Raw genomic sequence first — 20,137 nt, 5'->3', positions numbered from 1 at the left:
AGAGAGTTAGGAAAGGTGTAGAGATAGAAGAGAGTGAGAGAGAGAGAGAAAGACGGCGAGAGAGAGAGAGAAAGACGGCGAGAGAGAGAGAGAGAGAGAGAGAGAGAGAGAGAAAGACGGCGAAAGAGAGAGAGAGAGAGAGAAAGACGGCGAGAGAGAGAGAGAGAGAAAGTGGAAAATGTGCAAGCGACCTAATTTTCGTTTACATAAGCGGCCTGATACTGATACCCCCCCTCCCCCTTAAACAAAATGGCTAATCTTTGTTTACATGTAAATTACAAAGAGCAAAGTCATCTTCGCCGGCAAAAAACTTCGAGCAAAAATAAAAACATTTTCCCTACGTCAATTTTCGTGTAATTTTGGTTTTTTTTTTATTTTTGGAGTGCGATAATTACGTTGGTAATAACGGTTCGAGTCGAAAACTAATATTTAACTGTGTTATAGTATCAATTTCTCCTCCGAAGGCAGTTTTAACGTACCTCAGCTGCAGCCGACATTTTACTGAGCTGACGTCACGTCACGTGACACTTAATGAATAACGTTATAATGACAGGATTTTTGGGGCCCCCCCTGGGAGAAAAATGATCAGTTCACCCCCTTGTAATTGTCCGTTTGACGTGAAATTTTGATATTTGTCATGCGGGTGATCAAGGTGCAATATGATACATAATTTGTCAACTTTGGTTGTGTCTGTCAAAAGTTTTAGCGTTACAAACAAACATACATACATACATACATACATACATACATACACACCGATTTTTGCCTTTTATATATATAGACTAGCAGGGCTACCCGGCGTTGCTCGGGACCGTATAAACAATGAAAAAACAAAAGCAGATATTGAACATATGTTTGATTCTTAGGGGAGAGGAATCTTTCATCTCTATGTATTATTTGTTTTATCTACCCTAGGACTGATATTGTTCATGTTTTATCCCTAGCATAGGTAATTTACAGCATGTATATGAAATTGTTTTACCTTAGGGAGAAGAGAACAGGTAATATACAACATAATGTGTCTATATTACATCCCTGGCAACGCCTAGAAACCAGCTAGAACATGTATTTCAGTCAATCTTTATTATATCCTGGGCTATGCCGGGAAACCAGCTAATCTCTTTTTAGTGACTTGACCACCAAAATACCTCCCTAAGTGTGTCCTTTCTTTTGAACTTATTAGATATAGGTATCTAGAAATGTGTGTGAAATTTTGTTGAATGCATTGTTCACTATGATTTTCTTATTGTTCTACACAATATCAACTGTAGCGAAATAACACAGTAAACTTAGTGTAGTGTTAGAATAAAGAGCAAAGGAAAAAATTAGAATCATATTTTGTAATTGCAAATCTAAATTTGCTAGCATGTACCAGTATTTGCCAGGTTGTGGAAATTTGGAACTTATAACATATGTAGTGGCCTTTTCCTAGATACCTATTGCTAAAAATTATACTTTCATTTTGTTAGAAAAATCTCTCTTCAGATGCCCTGCATCATTCAAAATAAAAACAAATATTTTTATAATTGTTTCAGTATATTGCTACACAATGTGAAAGTTTTTAACGTTTGTAAAAAAAGTCATGAATGTGCTTATATTGCAAAAAAGAAAATATCAGTGCACAGTATTGAAAGTGTTTGAGATTCAAAAGTCTGTAACATTTCTACTAACTTCATAAGATGTCATGTGAGAAACTGAATTGAATATCAAGACATTATCTGAAGCGTTTTTATTTTGGTGTAACATATGTGTTTACAGTGAACCTTAACTTTTAATAAACAGATTGGTATGCAATGACATAGGCTAAGAATCTTTAAAATATATATAAATTGGAAAAATGTGTGAACAAATGAAAAAAAAATGATCCGCTCCACTTGATGACATCAAGCACAGTAATATTTTAGTGAAGAAAATATGAAATTGATGTTCAGTGATTAGTTTGGATGAATGAGAAAATGTAATTGTTTGATGCATAAAAATAACTCAGTTGCTGTATTTGATATTAAGCAGCAAAATATAGTGATTTGAATATTTGGGAAAACATCAAACCAGATTATGTAAAAAGAAAAAAAAAAGATGAAATTAGAAAATATATATTTTATGTTTATGAGTTCTGCCAATCAAAATTTTGTGGCAGAAATTGGGTGATTACCATGCAATTTTATTTTGGTAAAATTCTTAAATTATTAGAATGTTTATTATAATTTCTAATTAGTGACTTGTTATAATCAAAATCCGCCCTAAAGAGTGTCCTTTCTTTTATTAGGTATCAGAGTAGGTATCAAGATTTCTACTTCTATACAAATGTGATATTTCAGATCTGTACATAAAAAATTTGTTGAATATATAGGTTGAGAATTGTTCTGTGTCGCTCTCTCTCACACACACACGCATTCTCACTTTTATAGATATAATAGATAGATTACTCTAGATATATTTCCATATGTCTGAATACCCTATATACAAATTTTCAAATCTGTAGATAAAAAAATTTGTTGAGTATATAGGTTGAAAATTGTTCTCTCTCTCTCTCTCTCACACACACATTCTCAATTTTAGAGATATAATAGATAGATTATGCTAGATATATTTCCATATGTCTGAATACCCTATATACAAATTTTCTAATCTGTAGATCAAATATTTGTTGAATATATAGGTTGAAAATTGTTCTTACTCTCTCTCTCTCTCTCTCTGGCTACCTCACACACACATTCTAACTTTTATAGATATAATAGATAGATTATGCTAGATATATTTCCATATGTGTGAATACCCTATATACAAATTTTCTAATTTGTAGATAAAAAATTTGTAGAGTGCATAGGTTGAGAATTGTTCTCTCTATCTCTCACACACACACATTCTAACTTTTAAAGATATAATAGATTATGCTAGATATATTTCGATATTTCTGAATACCCTATATATAAAAATTTGTTGAATGTATAGGTTGAGAACTGTTCTCTCTCTCTCTCTCTCTCTCTCTCGCTCACACACACACACATTCTCACGTTTATAGATATAATAGAAAGATTATCCTAGATATATTTCTATTTGTATGAATACTCTATATACAAATTTTAAAATCTGTAGATAAAGAATTTGTTGAGTATATGGGTTGAGAATTGTTCTCTCTCTCTCTCTCTCTCTCTCACACACACACACACATTCTCACTTTTATAGATATAATAGATTATGCTAGATATATTTCCATATGTCTGAATACCCTATATACAAATTTTCAAATCTGTAGATAAAAAATTTGTTGAGTATATAGGTTGAGAATTGTTCTCTCTCTCTCTATCACACACATTCTCACTTTTATAGATATAATAGACAGATTATGCCAGATATATTAAAATATGTCTGAATGCCCAATATACAAATTTTGAAATCTGTAGATAAAAAATTTGTTGTATACATAGGTTGACAATTGTCCTCTCTCTCACACACACACACATTCTCACTTTTATACATATAATAGATAGATTATGCTAGATATATTTCTATATGTCTGAACACCCTATATACAAATGTTCAAATCTGTGGATAAAAAATTTGTTGAATGTATAGGTTGAGAATTTTTATCTCTCTCTTTTTCTCTCTCTCTCTCTCGCTATCTCACACACACGCATTCTCACTTTTATAGATAAAATAGATAGATTATGCTAGATATATTTCCATATGTCTGAATACCCTATATACAAAGTTTCAAATCTGTAGATAAAAAATTTGTTGAATATATAGGTTTAGAATTGTTCTCTCTCTCTCTCACACACACATTCTAACTTTTGTAGTTATAATAGATAGATTATGCTAGATATATTTCCATATGTCTGAATACCCTATATACAAATTTTCTAAACTGTAGGTAAAAAATTTGTTGAGTATGTAGGTTAAGAATTGTTCTCTCTCTCTCTCACACACACACACACACAAGTTCTCACTTTTATAGATATAATAGATAGATTATGCTAGATATATTTCTATATGTCTGCCTACCCTATATACAAATTTCCAAATCTGTGCCCAAAAATGTGTGGAATATATAGGTTGAGAATTGTTCTCTCTCTCTCTCTCTCACACATATTCTCACTTTTATAGGTTATATAGGTTGAGAATTTTTTGCTCTTTCCATCACTCACATTCACACTTTTATAGATATAATACATAGATTATGCCAGATATATTTACATATGTCTGAATACCCAATATACACATTTTCAAATCTGTAGATAAAAAATTAGTTGAATATATAGGTTGAGAATTGTTCTCTCTCTCTCTCTTTCTCTCTCTCTCACACACACATTCTCACTTTTATAGATATAATAGATAGATTATGCTAGATATATTTCCATACGTCTGAATACCCTATATCCAAATTTTCTAATATGTAGATAAAAAATTTGTTGAATATATAGGGTGAGAATTTTCCTTCCTCTCTTTCTCTCTCTCTCTTTCTCACACACACACAAGCTGAAAATTGTTCTCTCTCTCTCTCTGACTCTCTCTCTCTCTCTCACACACACACACATGGTCATTTTATAGATATAATAGATAGGTTATGCTAGATATATTTCTATATGTCTGAATACCCTATATACAAATTTTTAAATCTGTAGATAAAAAATTTGTTGAGTATATAGGTTGAGAATTGTTCTTTCTCTCTCTCTCACACACACATTCTCACTTTTATAGATATAATAGATTATGCTAGATATATTTCCAAATGTCTGAATACCCTATATACAAATTTTCAAATCTGTAAAGATAGAATTTGTTGAATATATAGGTTGAGAATTGTTCTCTCTCTCTCTCTCTTTCACACACATTCTCACTTTTATAGATATAATAGATAGATTATGCTAGATATATTTCCTTATGTCTGAATACCCTATATACAAATTATCAAATCTGTAGATACAAAATTTGTTGAGTATATAGGTTGAGAATTGTTCTCTCTCTCTCTCTCTCTCTCTCACTCACTCACTCACTCACTCACACACACACACACACATTCTACCTTTTATAGATATAATAGATTATGCTAGATATATTTCCATATGTCTGAATACCCTGTATACAAATTTTCAGATCTGTACATAAAAATTAGTTGAATATATAGGTTGAGAATTGTTCTCTCTCTCTCTCTCTTCTCTCTCTCTCTTTCACACACATTCTCACTTTTCTAGATATAATAGATAGATTATGCTAGATATATTTCCATATGTCTGAATACCCTATATACAAATTTTCTAATCGGTAGATAAAAAATTTGTTGAATATATACGGTGAGAATTGTACTTACTCTCTCTCTCTCTCTCTCTCTCTCTCTCACGCACACATTCTCACTTTTATGGATATAATAGATAGATTATGCTGGATATATTTCCATATGTCTGAATACCCTATATACAAATGGTCAAATCTGTAGATAACAAATTTATTGAATAGATAGGTTGAGAATTGTTCTCTCTCTCTCTCTCTCGCAACCTTACACACACAACCACACGCAAACATTCTGACTTTTATAGATATAATAGATCGATTATGCTAGATATATTTCCATATGTCTGAATACCCAATATACAAATTTTCAAATCTGTAGGTAAAAAATTTGTTGAATATATAGGTTGAGAATTGTTCTCTCTCTCTCACACACTCACATTCTCACTTTTATAGATATAATGTATAGATTATGCTAGATATATTTCTATATGTCTGAATACCCTATATACAAAGTTTAAAATCCGTAGATAAAAATACGTTGAGTATATAGGTTGAGAATTGTTCTCTCTCTCTCTTACGCACACACACACACACACACACACACACACATTTTCACTTTTATAGATATAATAGATAGATTATGCTAGATATATTTCCATATGTCTGAATACCCTATATACAAATTTTCAAATCTGTAGATAAAAAATGTATTGAATATATAGGTTGAGAATTGTTGTCTCTCTCTCTCTCTCTCTCTCTCTCTCTCTGGCTACCTCACACACACACACATTTTCACTTTTATAGATATAATAGATAGATTATGCTAGATATATTTCCATATGTCTGAATACCCTATATACAAACTTTCAAATCTGTAGATAAAAAATTTGTTGAGTATATAGGTTGAGAATTGTTCTCTCTCTCTCACACGAAACTGTGCGCTCGGCTTCTTCCCCCCCTTCCCACCCCAAATGCTTGGGAAACTGTGCACTGTTTTTGTTGGTTTTCAAGCTGCCTCTTCCCCCCCCCCCACACACACAGTTTAACAGTAGTAGGAGGTCAAGAGAAAGAGGGTGAGAGAGAGAGAAGAGTAAGTTGGTGAGAGAGAGAGAAAAGAGAAAGAGGGTGTTGGTTTTATATTTTTATTATCGTCTAATATTTTGAAAGCTGAATTTCTAATAAAATGTGCATCTATAGGAGATAATGCCTGGGAATGTGTTCCCCCCCCCCACAGTTTAACAGTGGTGTGACGTCAAGAGAAAGAGGGTGAGAGATAAAAAATGTATTGAATATATAGGTTGAGAATTGTTGTCTCTCTCTCTCTCTCTCTCTCTCTCTCTCTCTCTCTCTCTCTCTCTCTGGCTACCTCACACACACACACATTTTCACTTTTATAGATATAATAGATAGATTATGCTAGATATATTTCCATATGTCTGAATACCCTATATACAAACTTTCAAATCTGTAGATAAAAAATTTGTTGAGTATATAGGTTGAGAATTGTTCTCTCTCTCTCACACGAAACTGTGCGCTCGGCTTCTTCCCCCCCTTCCCACCCCAAATGCTTGGGAAACTGTGCACTGTTTTTGTTGGTTTTCAAGCTGCCTCTTCCCCCCCCACACACACACACAGTTTAACAGTAGTAGGAGGTCAAGAGAAAGAGGGTGAGAGAGAGAGAAGAGTAAGTTGGTGAGAGAGAGAGAAAAGAGAAAGAGGGTGTTGGTTTTATATTTTTATTATCGTCTAATATTTTGAAAGCTGAATTTCTAATAAAATGTGCATCTATAGGAGATAATGCCTGGGAATGTGTTCCCCCCCCCCCACAGTTTAACAGTGGTGTGACGTCAAGAGAAAGAGGGTGAGAGAGAGGGAAGAGTAAGTGGGTGAGAGAGAGAAAGAGAGAGAAAAAAAAGAAAGACGGTGTTGGTTTTGTGAAAAAAGTTGTTATTTACAATTGTTCGCATTCTTGGCCTTTTGGTCAAGATCAAAGTGTAGTATCTGTTCTTCAGATGCTGCACTTCTATTTCTTGTTCTCTTTCGGTGGAGGAGAAATCCTCCACGACTGAGACAATTTTTATTTTTGTACCTTTTCTCCACGTTAAAAAACGACCCTGGTGTCTAACTGTCCCGTGGGGAGGCATAATAAATAGGTACAATTGTTCGCCATTAGTGGATGTTGACGTCACGTCACGTGACATGACTAAGCGTTTTTTTTTTTTAGTATGAATAACATTTTTTGTTTTAATTATAAAGTCTACACTTAATTTTATAGAAAATGATGTATATATAATAGAAAAAAAAAATTACTGGTTTTGTTGGATTCAAGTGGATCCCCCCCCTCCAGTTTAAGAGATAGCAGGTCACGTGGTAATATACAAAATGGCTAGCGTAAATATAAAGATCGGTTTTTTTATCGACGAATATTTTGAAAGCTGAATTTTTTTTTATTCCTGTACATTTTTTCCTGATATTTTTCGTTAAAACTCTTGTATAAATACTATTTTTAACCAGTTAAATACGTTGGAGACATTGTCATGGAGTTTAATAATCTCTAGAACAAAGCAGAAGAGAAATTACAAAAGTATCGGTAAAACAAAGTGTTTGTTTACATTTGTTCGCCATTACTGGATGTTGACGTCACGTCACGTGACATGACTAAGCGTTTTTGGATTATGTAATATTAACATTAAAATGACAGGTTTTTTGGGGGGCCCCCCTAGGAGAGAAATGATCAGTTCACCCCCTTTTAATGGTCCGTTTGGTGTGGAATTTCGATATTTGTCATGCGGGTGATCAAGGTTCAATATGATACATAATTTGTCAACTTTGGTTGTGTCTGTCAAAAGTTTGAGCTGACGTCACGTCACGTGACACGTATTGAATAACGTTAAAATGACAGGTTTTTTTGGGGGCCCCCCTAGGAGAAAAACGATCAGTTGACCCCTTTCTACTGGTCCGTTTGACGTGAAATTTCGATATTTGTCATCCGGGTGATCAAGGTGCAATATGATACCAAATTTGTCAACTCTGGTTCCGTCTTTCAAAAGTTTTAGCGTTACAAACAAACATACATACATACATACATACATACATACATACACACCGATTTTTGCCTTTTATATATATAGATGAATTAATCAACATTTGTTTACCCATGGATTTTCTTTCTAAAACCAAACAAAAATTCCATGAGCAAAATTTCTTTCCTGGAACTGCCCATCTGTGGAACAAAATATCGTGGGATGCTCTCCAGCTGACAATAACATGGTGGTTTTCAAGTCTAATGTATATAAGTTCTTGTTGAGCTGTCCTCTTATATAATAAAACCCTACCCAAGTTCCACCATTGCTAATCAGCACGAAGTTCTCTCACTGTCTACCTAAGACTCATTACCCCTTATCTTAAGGTGGCTTCTTGGCCTTGCTAAGCAGTGATCTTCAAGTAAAAAAAACAAAAAAAAACTTAATACAAAATATATACTAAAATATACCTTAGTTCTGGTGTTAAGTTATGTTTGGAAAGATAATTCTGTTTAAATTATTATAATTAGCTGTAATCAACAAATGGAACAAGTTGTTCATCTTCCTCTTAGCTATCTATGCATTTCTCTCATCCCTCTCACCATGTTGATCCAACTATTCTCTAGTATTTCTTAATGTCTTTGTGAACATTTAGTGAAAGAGCAACTCCTTTTCAGTGGCATCATTTAATTTACATGTGTGTCAGTACACACCACAAACATGTAAATGAAATGGCAAAATAATAAGTCTCTTTTCAGCTATAGAAGAAGAATAAAGAATAATAATAATACTCACATATAATAATAAAATAACAATATATATATATATATATATATATATATATATATATATATAAAGAAACTTATTACTTTTAGTTATGTAAAAAGAATATATTAAAAGATATGTCAGTTTACAAATTTTCTAATAAAATAGAATAGTGGTAGTGATTGTGATTCAATGGATCATGGGTACATCTAGTATATATATATATATATATTGATTAGCAGTAGCATGCAGAGGTTTGTTGATGCCCAGAACTAACTCCTTTATTATATATCCCAAAAAACTCATATCAGTCCTAGTACTGAGAAATATGAGAAAGGAAGATAGTTTGAATATGATTGGACTTCCCACCCTCCATCTGCATGCCATTGTTGGTTTGGGTAACGTCTGCTATTATCTTTACAGCAAATTACATGAAGGACTAAAAGCTAACAAAAATACTGGTGAATCAGAAGAACAGAGGACTTGAAGTTTGCAGCAAAGTTTCAGATAAAAAATTTGCATTGCATTTTGCAGGGTGGAACGATAAAATTGTCACCATAGAAAAGACAACATGATTCCATTTTTGTTTAATGAAAACAGTTTTCTTTTCTATATTGCAGACAATTTACTAGTTGGCCAGTTGTGTACAAATCCCAACAGCGATAGAAGCCTTCTATCATGTCTGAAAGTGACACAATGTTCAACGAGCGAGATCGAAGATGCACCGCTGTACATCTCATGCTCTCTACTGATCCAAGTTATGACTACGGGATCATTGCCAGCACCCTCAAAATACAAATTCAGACCACTCAACGCTTGAGGGCACAGCTCAACAAAGTTTCCAGCTACGGTTATGGCCTTTAATATGGTTTCAAGCAAGGGTCACATCATGCTACCTCACATCTTCGAAGTCGGCTTGAAAGTGTACCTGAATGTGCTGAAGAGTGTGGTGATCACCTGGTGCAATCAGGTGGTCGCTGACAGACCTTGGGTGTGGCAGCAGAACTCGGTGCGGGCCTATGTCCAAAGAGACCCAGGCTTGGCTTTAGGAGTGCTACAACTTTATACCCTTCTCTTACTGGCCCCCTCCTCCCCCAACCTGAACCTGCTGGACTACTTCATTTGGTCATATGTCAAGAACATTACCAACATGACCTCCCACAACACCAAAGTCAGCTTGATTGCCACCATCCACCGAGTATTTGCCTAATTCTTGCCAGCACTTGTGGAAAAGGTATGCTCCCAGTTCCGGACCCATATTGAGGTGGTTATTGAGGCTGAAGGCGGCTACATTGAATAGATGTCAGCTCTACAAAATAATCAAGTTACCTGAATTGATTTTTTCAATAAAAGTTTTAAAATAAAGCTGTAGTGTTGTTTTCTTTAGGGCGACAAATTTATCGTTCAACCCTGTACTTATATCTATATAAATAAAACAGTAGATGCACGTGTGTTTGTCTGTGTAAAAATATTTAACTGATAAACTTTTAAACTACTGATCACATAACACTGAAATTAACAGGAAACAGTAATCATACCCCAAGGATGGTTTATAACAGATAAAATCTTTGTTTGGATGGATGAATAACACGTACGGAAATATGTCTGCAAGTTGAAATGCAAAAATATTCATTTCAATTTTCTGACATATTTCTATTACTTTTGCACATGTGCAAATTCATTCATAGGTTGAAATGGTTTAATTCAAAATCTTTCTTATCTATCTGTTGATAGCTTAAATGATAGGAAATGCAACTGAAGCACGAAATGTTTTGGTTTTGATTCTAACTTATGGCACCCAAGTCATTTTTTTTTAACTTTTAAAATCAGTACTATATATTAGTTACAATATAATATTCAATAGGGAATTGGCTCTGTATTAATAAATACGAAGTCTGCATGAATTAAAATATATTTAAGCATATTTTACAACTGGGCAAGGCTGGCCACTATTTTTTTGATATAAAATCTATATATCTATAAAAGTGAAAGTGTGTGTGTGTGTGTGTGTGTGTGTACATTTCCCTACACAATAACTCTGTCAATTTTTAGTCTACAGACTCGAAATTTAATTAACAGGGTATGGAGATTTGGGAAAATCCGTTTTCGGGCAGAAATTTGGCCGTTAAGGGGTCAAAGTTCAATGATTTGACATTTGAGAACTCTACCAAACTCCTCCGCCAATTTTGGGTATAAACACTTGAAATTTGTGATATAGGTTCCTTGGGCATGGATCTAACTTAATAACTTGATTTGAGCTTAAAACAATAAAGATTAAGGGGTCAAAAAAATTTGACCTCTGCAGTCTCTACCAAATTACTCAGACAATTTCTGGTCTAAAGATTTGAAATTTTACATAAAGGTTATTCAGAGATAGGTCAAGCTTTTTAATCGGTTTGGGTCGAAAATTTGAGCTACCAATATATAAATGTATGTATGTATGTATGTTTGCATGTCTGCCTAAAACTTTTGACAGAGGTGAGAGATTTTTACAAGATCAGTATCATTTTGAAGCTTGACCCTTCAGACGACAAATACCGAAAAATTGGCTAAAAATAATTTCTTCACCCTCAACTGGACACTTTTCTATAGGGAGGGGTCGCTTTTTTCACCGATATTTTCGAAAGTTATCCCCTCTTTTTGATTGTCTATCCGTCATTTAAACCTATGTCACTTCCGGTTTGGCGATGGTCGTAACAGCAAAGATGTCACTTTTTTTCCCCCCCCCGTTCTTTTCCTCCTTCACAGTATGGGTTCGAGCCTGCCTTCCTACTACCACTTTTTTTTTTTTTTTTTTGCTCAACACACACCTCCAAACCCCCGGGCAACGCCGAGTATGCTAGTATTAAATAAAATATTGTTTCACTATTTTGTATTTGTTTTTAGTATTATAAAAAATTATTACTTTATTAAATATTTTTATTTTTTTTTAGAAACATAAAATAACTTTTTATCAGAAAGTTTGCTATGGACTTCCAGTCACCTGTTCTTTTAATTCACCAAAATACTTTTCAAGATTAAAATCATTGATATTTCACTCCACCCTCACCCCTCACCAAGTGTAGCTTGGGGTGGGTGAAAAATAAAAACTACACTGAAATATAATATCAACAATTTGAACATTTCTCTCACAGAAGTGGATCTGTATTAAAGGGTCCATTCTAAAGGAGGGAGAAAAAAAATCATATGTGAAAAGAGAAAACCCAATACTCACAAGATTACAATCTCTAGTTTTGCTTAAGATTGATGAGACAGCCATCTAAAAGGGAGGGGGTGGGGGGACTTTTTCTTTCTTTCACATCTGCTCTTACAATACAATGTCAATGTAGCAACTGAGTTTTTAATTCTCTTTAACTTTTATACATCAACCTAGTAGCAATGTCCTTTTCTCCTTTCCCACAGAACAGATATTGTGAGTATCTGTCTATCTCTACTCTGTCATTATTTTCACAGCAAGTGCCCAACTGAGCTTCAATCTATGGTCCTCGCCCCCCCCCCCACTCCTTTGCAAAACTTTCATAGCAAACACTCATCAAGCTAGAACCACTGCCAACAATTTTCCCCACTATCTGTGCCTAAATCTAAACACAAATTCCATGAACAAAGCTTCCTAGAAATATTCGCCTTTAGAACTCTGTATCATAGGCCTGCATATTCAAGTCCAATGTAAACAAGTTCTTGCTGGACCACCCCTTAAATAATCAAATTTTGTCCAATTTCCACCACTATCAATCACTATGCTGTTGTCTCACTGATCACCTTACACTCATTAACTTATTTTCAAGTGGCATTCAAGCCTTGATAAGTGGTGACTTCTTTATAAAAAAAAGAAGAAAAGTACCCCCCTCTTCCCTCCTGGGATTTTCTCACACAGTTTTCTTTACCATCATGGAGACCAGCTGGTCTGCCCTCACACCAGCTCTCATGAACTCTTTCCTATTTGTGGTGAGCCTTTTTTTACATGTTGTATGGGAATCTCATGTGTGCAATGTTGTTTTATCCATCAATCACTTTAATAAGGTCTTATGCTAAGCATGATTTTTGGATTGTTTGTATTATTCAGACAACTTAATGCTCCAGCCGATGTAACCTTCCAACCTTCTCAAGGTGCAACGTTTCAAATTTGGGAACCTTCTAGTAGAATTTGGGAATTTTTATTGTCGAACTTGGACACCTGACGAAATTTTAAATGAAAAACTTAATTTAATCCACAAAGTAGATTGTCTTCATTCTGTCAGCCATAAATAGAAGTGCTAATTTATGTTAATTGAGTCCTGTTTATTTGGATAGCACAGCTATTGATATTGTTCTGATTTTTATTACTTGGGTGATGCCATTAGAACTGATGCTAATGGGATTGCAAGAGTTCAGAATGGATGGAGTAAATTCAGAGTATTTCTGCCATTTCGAACTAATACAGCATTACCAATTTTGACTAAAGGAAGAGTCTATCGGCCATGTGTATGCAGTGTGATGAGGTATGGAAGTGAAACTGTACCAACGAGGATTGAATGCAGGTGTTGCATGGAGAGAATAGATATGAGAATGATATGATGGATGTGCAATGTGGGTCTTAAACAATTTTAGATCTGATGAGCCCAGAGGAAAATTAAATCTGAACAGTATATAGAGAAGTGTGCAGAACAGGAAACTTTGCTGGTATGACCATGTTCAGAAAAATGGATAGGAGTTCTTTGTTAGTAGTTGTAGAACAGTTGAGGTAGCAGGATCAGTTGGTAGAGGTAGGCAAAGGAAAACATGGGAGGAAGTGATAAGGGTGAAATTTAGGGAAAGAACGATGAATAAAGACCTGGCAGGAGATAAGTTAGTTTGAAAGTCAAATTCTAAATTTCATGCCAGAAAGCCTCCTATATGTTTACAAAGCCACAATTCGCTCATGCATGGAGTATTGTTGCCACATCTGGGCTGATGCATCTACCACTAGTCTCTTACTCTTAGACAGGGTCTAAAAAAGAGTCGCAAGTCTAATAGGTCCCGCATTCTCCGTTAAGCTACAACCTCTGTCCCATTGCCGCAATGTTGTACTCTTGTGCCTATTTTACAAGTAATTGAATGGAATGTACTCTGATAAACTCAAAGCATTTGTACTCCCTTGATGAACATACTACCAACTAACCTGACAAACAACAAAATCCCACTCCTTCACTGTTGAGGTCCCTAGATGCTAGAAAGACTTCTACTCTAATAGTTTCTTTCCTTGAATTGCTAGACTTTGAAATTCCCTGCCTGTTTCCTGCTTCCGTGGCTGTAGTTACTAGCAGAAGTTTAAATGTAATAGGAATCTTTATCTCGTTGCTTAATTCCCCACAGTCCCCTGTTAGACACTATCCCAAATAGCAATCCCTTATCTTTGAAGTGGCAATGTCTGGTTTGGAGTAAAAAAGAGTTTTTTTAAAAAAAAAAAAAAAGAAAAGAAAAGCTGTCCAACACATGCCAGCATGTTAAATGGACTTAAAACAGAATATAATGATGATGATGACACCTCACCTGAAATGGATCAAATAGTCCAGTTGAACTTGCACAAGAATAATCAGTTGCGTGAACTTTACCACCAGTCAACTTCCACATAATCCACGTATCCATACAACCAAACATTACTTGATCATAATGGAGTCTTTCTTTCAGCTGAAAAAAAAAATTTTTTTTACATTAATTATAAGGCAATTTCACATGTGTTATGTCTGTGTTTTTTTGTGACGATAAGAATCAAATTTATTTACTGTCTATTGATTGTTTATTGATTGTTTATTGATTGTTTATTGAAATGAAAAATGCAAAAGTAAAATAAAATGAAAATGTAAAAATCTTGTTAAATGTAATTACAACATTAAATCGACAAAAAAAAATGTAAAAACAAAAATCAAAATGAAAAAAAAAAAACAACTTTTGATTAATGTTGGATATATATATATATATATATATATATATATATATATATATAGTAGATACAACTATTATATATGTATGTATATAGTCAAAAGGGAAAATAAACATAGAAATAAATCATCAAAATCAAGAGCTTTACCAGTTTCATTTGCATCAACAAACGCTTTCAGAAAAAAAAATGTTTATTCTGAATGAAACCCATAAAGCTTAGATTTTTGGATGTTTTATCCTGTGTTTAATTTGTTTTTCCTTTTATCTTTTTTCAGGCTATTGCATAAAATCTATGTTGCTTTGTGTTTTTATATATTCCTGTGGCATTGAATTTGCTAGTCAGCTGATCATATTCTTTGTTATTCACACCTATTTATCCCGTACAGCATAATGTATGACATAATCACATTGACACACCAGTTCCCGCTGGATCACTGAAGTTAAGCAACATTGGACCTGGTCAGTACTAAATAGGTGACCATTTGGGACTTACAGGTGCTGTATGTGTTCTCCGCTTATCTCGGCATTGTTTCCAGTCATCCTGGACTTCTCCTTACCACTGGACTTAAGCAGTGCCGATTCAGAAGAGGTGTGGTTGGAGATTACGCAACCCTTGCCTCATAATTACAGGTGCAACTGCCCCTACAGAGGGTATCCTTTATCTTTTGAAACTGGATGAAGGCATCATACATACATTTATCGCAGTCAACGGGTGCATGTTTATTAGGCAGAGATTCACTTGACCTCTAATTCACCTGTTTCTAGTATAATAATACAATTGGGTTTGTTTTACAATAGACAGCAGAATGAAAAAGTTGTCAAAAAACAAATATATTACAAATAAATGTTATCAAAGGCAAGATAAGTTACGCTTCTACCTAGTTGGATAAGTTTTTAGTGTTTTTACTTACTTTAAAATGTTTATTCAGTTTTAAAAACAAGTAGTGTCAAGCGTTACACGAGGTCAAGAAAAAAATAGTCACAATGTGTCTTTTACATTTTTGAAATTTCGGCAATGACTTAAAAATCAAAAACAAAATACTGTTAAAATATTAATTTACCTAATAAATATGATGTAACATTTATTTGTTACATATTTGTTTATTTGACTATTTTTTTCATACCTCAACCTATTGTAAAACAAACTCATACAATTTAATAGAAGTATAGGTACCAAATCTTCATTAGTAATAGATTTGAAAATATAGTTTTGCCTTCAGACAGATACACAATCTCTATTGGTAATAGAAGTATTTCTTGCATTTAATTTCGACCAATACAAAATATTCTCATCGCACAGCACGGTCCATTTAATAGCTACATAAAGATTTTATGTGAGACATATTGTGAGAGTGATTGTTGTCCCTTGAAGGAAATTGGATGAAAATAACATGGTCGTGTATAAAAAAAAAAGAAAGACTAAAGAGGGAGACATACCAGTTCATTGTGGTTCAGCAGCCATTTCAATCTCATGGTGACCTGTAACACAAACACACTGACATTTCATAATTGTAGACAAGTTAGACAAAATATTTTTAACGTTCTAATAATAACCGCTTTTCTGACGCAGAACAGAAATGTGTACTAAAAGTCTGGATAAAAGCTACTGAGGTAAAAAAAGAAATAAAAATAAAAAAATAAAATAAAATTTTACAGAAAAAATAATTATAATGCTGTCCTAACATCAGCAGAGAAGAATCTTTGGTTCTTCTTTGTTATAATAGCGAAGTTTGAAAATTAAAATATTGAATTTCAATTAAACTAACGGTAGCTACTAGATTTTCATGTCACAGTAATGGACATATCCAAAAATTACGAAAAACGATAAGGTAGAAAATTAATTACTAATTAAAATAGTTTTCAAAGTCAATTGAGTTTTACAAAAAAAAAAAAAAGAAAAGAAAATAGAGAGTTCGAATCACAAGAAGGTAATTTTTTTCTGAAAACTGAAAATCTTGGGCCAAACTTGTTTTGCTAATTGTCTTCGAAAACTATTTTCATTAATAATTACTTTTCTGCCCTATCGTTTTTCATCATTTTTGGATATGTTCATTACTGTGACATGACAATTCAATACTTCAATCTATTATAATGAAGAACCGAATCTTTATATTAATAAAATTGTGTGAGCACTGCTCGTGTGTATGTGTTTCTCGCCTTTATGTGACTTACAAATCATTATTTTATCATTTACTATCAATCGAATAGTTATTGAAATAAAAAAATACTAATAGCATAAAATAAAACGAATTTTTAACACTTCTATTTAAAAAAAAGTAATTTAAGAAATCAAATCTGCCATAATGCATTTTTCTTTCTTTTTTTTTGTAAACTTAAAAAATTCTTAAGTATTAAAATATTGAAAGTTTTGGAAGCTATTTACATCCAATAATTTTATAAATAAAGATTAAAAACATCACTTTAAGGAGTTTAATTATCTTTTATAACAATTCGGTTTAATTCATAATTGCTAACCAAACGAACTTTAACTTTAAAAATGTTATTCAAATTAAAAATTAATAATTTGATAAAAAAATGTACATAAAGATTTATAAAAAAGAAAGAAAAAATAAACAACGAATCTGAAACATTTGTATTTAAGATCTATAAAATGGACGTTTGGCAGTGTAACATTACATAATTACACATGTGTTAACATGAAGACCCTTGGGACCCAACACGTTCTAGACTCAGTCGCAAAGAATAACTCGACTCACTTTTTTCCGTTGAAACAATGTTTATTTCCGAGTACTTTCTCCAAATAAAATGTAATCCTGATCATTCTCTTGAACGTGATCGCCAATCTGTGCACACGTTCTTTTTTATAGAGTCTTTTTATATAGTCTTTTTTATATAGTTCTTTTATATAGTCATTTTCTTTACTCTGACGTCGCTTCGCACACGGCTTATCATTTGCATACAGCCGCTTTACACATGTTTGCACTCAGTTACACTAGTAATGTGAGGATAAGGCAGTCTCTGAAGATGATATCAACATGACAGCTATTGGATTTTGAAGATCACAAGAGTTCTTTGCCTACTAGCCACTGCCACATTTGAGTGTCTTCGGTTTCTCCATACAGATATCTTTAAGGACATCCTGACATGAGGATATTTCCCTTTGACCAAATATTCAAATAGAGATAGCAGAATATTTGAATCCCAAACATGAGTCTCCTCAGCAGGAGTACACACTGGTTAATGCAACGAAAGTAATGATCGACCTTTTCATAGTGATGTTACCACAAGTTGCAATACTAAACTGGGTATTCCACCAAAAAAATACACTTTAACATAATTACGTGGTTCATTGGAGAGGGGGGGGGGGAGCAGGAAAATTTGGTACTTATGCACTTATGTTACCATGCTACAATAACGTTATTATTTTAAAAGTCATTCTTATGATGGGGAGAGGAAGGTGTTTTGTAACTATTCTATACTTCCACCTAACACGTTAATAAAAAAAAAACAAGTGACGCATGCATGGTCCCCTGTTAGTGCACAGTGAACGAGGCATAAAAAAATGACTAAGTTCAGCATTGCCCCCCCTCCCCCCATTTAACCCCCAAAGTCCCCAGACGACGTCAAATCCTGGTAAAAATGAACAAATGGTGTAGTTTTAGGCCTTAACATATGTAAATTTGAGTTCTGCGCCATGCAAAAAAACAAAAATGAATAAGCCCATCACCCACTCCCCCATTTAGCCCCAAAAGTCCCCAAGGCCTTAACATATTTAAATTTGAGTTCAGCACCATGCAAAACTGCTAAATAGACACACACAGAAAATTTAGGACAATGGTAAAAATATGGTAAAATAGTCCCAAAAATGGAGTGTTTTTATTAGTCCTAAAAGAGCCCCTGGAGCACACCGAAGAGTTATCGCGAAATATAGATAAACAAAATTATATAGAAATCAGTTAGTTACAACTTTTCAGAAAGTTTTATAAAAATCCAAGGCATCAATTTTTTTTTTAATAAGCACAAAAGTATCAATTTTAGCCATTTTAACCTAAAAGACACCCCTAGGGAAGCAACCGAAGTTTTCCTGGAAAATCTGTTCTGTTAATTTTCTTACTCATATCGTGTTTAATGTTTGTACAAAATTTCAAAAAATTCCAAGACATAGTTATTGAGAAAAGGGCAGACAGACAAATGTACAAGGGTAAATTTACAGGTCCACCCTCCTTTTGTCGGGGGACCAAAAAAAGAAAAAAAAAAAAAAGATATCACGAAACTTGAACTTAACTTGTAAATACTACAAGGGGCATGCAATAAGTAATGCCCTGACCCACTTCCAGTTGTCTGATCTAGTTGAAATTTTGCATGTGCAATGATTTATATCTCTACGGGTTATGTGGCAAATTACAGCTCTCAACTAATTGTGGTTTCTGTTTTACAGGTGTTTGAACTGAGTAAGGTGTGAAATGGAGCCTGTTGAATGTCGAGCAGTGATCCCGTTTTTGTATTTGATTAAAAGGACGCACACCACGAGACTTTTGATGAAATGAAAGAAACTTATGGTGATAATGCTCCATCATATAACCTTGTAAAACGCTGGCATCGTGAATTCAAACATGTCCGGAAGTCTGTGGAAACAGCTCCCAGACCTTGTCGCCCCCCCTCTTCTGCCATTGATGAGGCATCTGTCCGTCAAGTTGAGGCTGCCATTACTATTCGCCAAATAGCCTAAGATGTCAAGATTAGTACAGGGTCTGTGGAAACTATCATTCATGACCATTTGCATATGAATAAGGTGGCTGCCAGATGGATTCCCAGGTTGCTCACACAATTCCAGAAGCGAGAATGCGTTGAGTGCTCGAGGATGAATTTGGAGATGTGCCAAGAAGATGAGTCAAAGTTTTTCAAAAGACTGATTACACAGGCTGAAACCTGGGTCCATCACTATGATCCAGAGACTAAAGCCCAGTCAATGCAGTGGAAGCACTTGGACTCACCACCTCCAAAGAAGGCAAGGATGCAGCCCTCCGCTGGCAAGGTCAAGCTCACAATCTTCTGGGACCAGGACGGAGTAGTGATGACAGATTTCCTGGCAAAGGGTACCACAATTACAGGAGCCTATTATGCTTCACTTTTGAGGAAATTAAGGGAAGCTATCAAAATCAAGAGGGGGGCAAGATTAGCAAAGGTACCCTCCTCCTGCGGGATAACACTCCGGTCCACAACTCACATGTCGCCAGATCAGAAGCACAGGCATGTGG

The 20,137-nt window shown here is 34.2% G+C and overlaps 1 protein-coding gene and 1 pseudogene across 11 annotated transcripts in view; one reads left to right on the top strand and one right to left on the bottom strand.

Moving 5' to 3' along the window:
* The window catches only part of LOC145293856 (glycerol kinase 5-like), a 420,415-nt gene that overhangs the window by 48,825 nt on the left and 351,453 nt on the right, over window positions 1-20,137 (bottom strand). For all 11 annotated transcript variants that reach the window (XM_080140555.1, XM_080140557.1, XM_080140563.1 and 8 more), the window contains 2 exons: window positions 16,356-16,397; window positions 14,529-14,666 (listed from right to left, as the gene is read on the bottom strand). In XM_080140555.1, coding sequence (XP_079996681.1) covers window positions 14,529-14,666; window positions 16,356-16,397 — 180 coding nt within the window. The remainder of the gene's footprint in view (window positions 1-14,528; window positions 14,667-16,355; window positions 16,398-20,137) is intronic.
* On the top strand, window positions 7,193-7,326 carry LOC145294393 (U2 spliceosomal RNA; annotated as a pseudogene).

The sequence above is a fragment of the Euprymna scolopes genome, chromosome 15 (genome assembly GCF_053919585.1).
Source record: "Euprymna scolopes isolate OS-2025 chromosome 15, ASM5391958v1, whole genome shotgun sequence".
NCBI lineage: Eukaryota > Metazoa > Mollusca > Cephalopoda > Sepiida > Sepiolidae > Euprymna > Euprymna scolopes.
The sequence above is the reverse complement of the archived record's forward strand: the minus strand, read 5'-3'. Positions and strand labels throughout refer to the sequence as shown.